This window comes from Nicotiana sylvestris, chromosome 6, assembly GCF_000393655.2.
Source record: "Nicotiana sylvestris chromosome 6, ASM39365v2, whole genome shotgun sequence".
In the NCBI taxonomy this organism is placed as follows: Eukaryota; Viridiplantae; Streptophyta; class Magnoliopsida; order Solanales; family Solanaceae; genus Nicotiana; species Nicotiana sylvestris.
The window spans coordinates 192736489-192740546 of NC_091062.1; the positions used below are offsets into that span (position 1 = coordinate 192736489).

The 4058-nt window shown below is 44.4% G+C and overlaps 1 protein-coding gene and 1 non-coding gene across 2 annotated transcripts; one reads left to right on the forward strand and one right to left on the reverse strand.

Annotated features, from left to right (window-relative positions):
• Positions 1–594: 594 nt before the first annotated feature.
• On the reverse strand, positions 595–701 carry LOC138872241 (small nucleolar RNA R71). The gene has a single exon (XR_011400709.1). It is a non-coding gene; the product is annotated as a small nucleolar RNA R71 (small nucleolar RNA).
• A 422-nt stretch (positions 702–1123) lies between these two features.
• On the forward strand, positions 1124–2298 carry LOC138871868 (uncharacterized). The gene is made up of 2 exons (XM_070149779.1): positions 1124–1216; positions 1276–2298. The coding sequence occupies exons 1-2, from the start codon at positions 1124–1126 to the stop codon at positions 2296–2298; spliced, it is 1116 nt and encodes a 371-aa protein (XP_070005880.1).
• The last annotated feature ends 1760 nt before the right edge of the window (positions 2299–4058 follow it).

The window sequence follows — 4058 nt, forward strand, 5'->3', positions numbered from 1 at the left end:
CCCAATATTTACGTTGAAATTTTAACGTTTGTTGACTTGGTTGTACAGGTGCATGCCTAGAAACTCATCAAGAACCGGTGAAGTATTTGAAGCATTATCAGATCCCGAAAAGTTTTCAAGGCCTTGAATCGGGCCAACCGGAAAAACAAACAACAACAAACAACTGAACAATTCGAACCAGACATGGGGGATCACGAAGTAGACCCAGCTGTACCAATAGTGCCAGAGGCTGCTCTCTATGACTGGGCACAACCCACAACTGAAAATCTGGCCACAGCAATTCTAGTCCCGCAGATACATGCTGAATCATTCCAAATCACAAACAACATGTTGCACTTGTTGCAAAACAAGGGACTATTTTCAGGGTCACAAGTCGAAGATCCTCAACAGCACTTGAAGAATTCCTTGCCAATCTGCAAAACCCAAAGGCAGCCCAGCATAACTCAGGAAGCAATCAAGCTGTTATTGTTTCCATTCTCAGTGACAGGAGCTGCCCAGACCTGGCTAAACTCGCTTCCCATTAATTCCATAACTACTTGGGAGGAGTTAGTCAAGAAATTTCATATCAAGTTCCACCCACCCAACAAGACTGCTCAACAAATTGATGAAATTTTAAGTTTTAAACAGAGATCAATGGAGACACTGCATGAAACATGGGAACACTTCAAAGGGATGCTGGTTATATGCCCGCACCATGGTATTCTAGATTTGATGTTGGGGCAGCGGTTTTACATGGGATTGTCAGATAGCATGAAGAACATTGTTGATGCTTCAGCTGGTGGAGCATTTTTGAGCAAAACATGGAGAGAAGGCCAGAGTCTGCTTGACAAGATGGCACAGAATTTGGGATGGTCAATCAAGAATGCACCTATTAGTCCAGTGGTTCACTCAGTGTCCTCAGATCCATCTAACTCTATGGCTGAAAATATGGCCACCTTATTGACACAAATGAGTATACTCACCAAAAAGGTGGAAGAGTCAGGCCAGAAGCAGCAGGTACACATCGTAGATACTACCAATGGGGGATTGTGCACATCTTGTGTTAGTCAGCCAATTGGTAACCAATGAAATGCAGAACATGATCATCATCACTACCCTGAAGACATGAACTATGTGTCTAATTATGGAGGCCAGAGACAGGGTGGTCAGAATTGGGGCCAGCAAAATCAGCCTTACAGGCCAGTCCAGCCACAGTTCAATAATGGGAACATGGGAGGTATGAGACCTCCTAACAATATGGCACATTACCCAAGGCCATAGGGATATAACAATCAGAATCAGCAGCAGGGGTATCACCCCCCTCAGCAGCAGCATGGTGGAAGGCAGGAAGATGGATTTGCTAGACTTGAGGCTATGATGCAGCAGGTTATTGGGTCCAATGCAAAAATTAGTGAAAGAGTAGATGCACATGATTCAGCTATCAAGAATATTGAAGTGCATATGGGCCAAATTTCGATGTCTCTAAACAATCGTCCTCATGGGACATTACCTGCAGACACTCAAATAAACCCAAAAGATCAAGGTCCAAAGCAGCTGATGGCAGTGAGTCTACGTAATGGAAGAGATTTGGATGTAGATCAAGAGAGGGTTCAAGAAACCAGACAGGCTGAGACACTCATACCAATGCCCATTGAGCTGGATGAGTCAATGAAACTAACAGAGGTGACAGTCCAGCCTGTCCAGGAAGAAAATAACATTCAGACTGAGGCTGAGAAAGAAGCTGAGATAGCCCGGGAACCAGTAGTTGAGGTGGCAGCTGATAAAGAGCAGTCCCAAATCATTGGGAAGAAGAGACCTCCTGCACCATTCCCTCAAAGGCTGGCTAAGTACCAAAAAGATGAGCAATACAAAAAGTTCTTGGAGATGCTGAAACAAATCCAGGTAAATATTCTATTAATTGATGCATTGAAGGAGATGCCTGAGTATGAAAAAATGATGAAGGAATTGATGTCCCGAAAATTTGATTTTCAAGACTTGGCCACATTTACTCTTACTCAGACTTGTAGTGCAGTGGTGACTAGTCCAATTGCGGAAAAGCTGTCTGACCCAGGGAGCTTTACAATTCCATGCACTATTGGTAATTTTGCTTTTGCTAAGGCACTGTGTGATCTAGGGGCCAGCATAAATCTTATGCCCCTAGCTATTTATAAGAGGCTGGGTATTGGAAGAGCTAGACCCACCTCTATGTTGTTGCAGCTGGCTGACAAGACTGTAAAGCGACCCTCTGGTATCCTGGATGATGTGTTGATTCAGGTAGGGAAATTTGTGTTCCCTGCAGATTTTGTGATCTTAGACTGAAAAGTGGATGAAGAGATTCCCATAATTTTGGGAAGGCCATTCTTGGCCACTGGGAGAGCTCTCATTGATTGTGAGACTGGGGAGCTTAAGATGAGATTGAACGACGAAGAGATAACATTCAATGTGCAGAAATCTATGAGGCGGCCAAGTGAATTCGCCAATTGCTCTCTTATTGATGCTATGGATGTAATCGTAGAGACTGATGATGAGATGCTGACTATTGAGGACCCTCTTGTTGCATGTCTGATGAATTTAGATGAGGTAAATGGAGAAGAACTGGCAGAATGGGTGTTGGCATAAAGGACAGAGGGTTCTGGGATAGAACTCTTGAATTTGAGCCCTTGCACTTGGAAAATAGAGAAACTCCTCCAGCCAAGCCATCCATTGAACAACCACCAAAGCTGGAGTTGAAGCCACTGCCTGCCCACCTCAGGTATGAGTTCCTTGGACCTGACTCCACATTACCTGTTATTATCTCATCTAGTTTGTTAGATGTGTAGGCACAACAACTCTTGCAGGTACTTAAGGAGTGTAAGACTGTCATTGGGTGGACCATGGCAGACATAAAGGGGATCATCCCCGCCTACTGTATGCATAAAATTCTGTTGGAAGAGGGACACAAACCTTCCAGGGAACACCAAAGAAGGCTGAACCCCAACATGAAGGAAGTGGTGAAGAAAGAAGTGATAAAGTGGTTAGATGCGGGAATCATTTTCCCAATCTCTGACAACAGCTAGGTTAGCCCGGTTCAATATGTACCTAAAAGGGGTAGCATGACGGTAGTTAAGAATGATAAAAATGAACTGATCTCTACGAGAACCGTCACGGGCTGGAGAATTTGCATGGATTACAGAGAGTTAAATCTAGCCACCCGAAAAGACCACTTCACACTTCCCTTCATTGATCAGATGTTAGACAAGTTGGTAGGGAGGTCACACTTCTATTTTCTAGATGGGTACTCAGGGTACAATCAGATCTCCATTGCACTAGAGGAGAGAGAGAAGACCTCCTTCACTTGCCCATATGGCATTTATGCCTTTAAAAGGATGCCCTTTGGCCTATGTAATGCACCCGCCACATTCCAAAGGTGCATGATGGCCATATTCACTGACATGGTGGAGGACATAATGGAGGTATTCATGGATGATTTCTTAGTGGTGGGAAACTCATTTGATGAGTGTCTTATAAATCTGACTCGTGTGTTGAGACGGTGTATTGAGACTAGCCTGGTTCTTAATTGGGAGAAGTGCCATTTCATGGTACAAGAAGGCATAGTCTTGGGGCACCGGGTGTCAAGCAAAGGAATTGAGGTGGATCATGCCAAAGTGGATGTGATAGCAAAGCTGCCACCTCCAACTTCAGTCAAGGCAATCAGGAGCTTCCTTGGGCATGTCGGTTTCTACCGGAGATTCATAAGAGACTTCTCCAAAATTGCCAACCCTCTCTATAAGTTTTTAGAAAAAGATCACCCTTTCTTATTTTCTGATGATTGCAGGGTAGCATTCAAGGAGCTAAAAAAGAGGCTAGTCACATCACCCATCATTGTTGCCCCCGGCTGGGAGCAACCTTTCGAACCAATGTATGATGCTAGTGACTACGCAGTGGGGGTCGTGTTGGGACAACGGAAAGACAAGCTAATACATCCAATCTACTATGCTAGTAGAACGCTGAGTGGAGCCCAGCTGAATTACACTGTGACTGAGAAGGAGATGTTGGCTGTGGTGTTTGCCTTCGATAAATTCAGATCGTATCTGATTGGC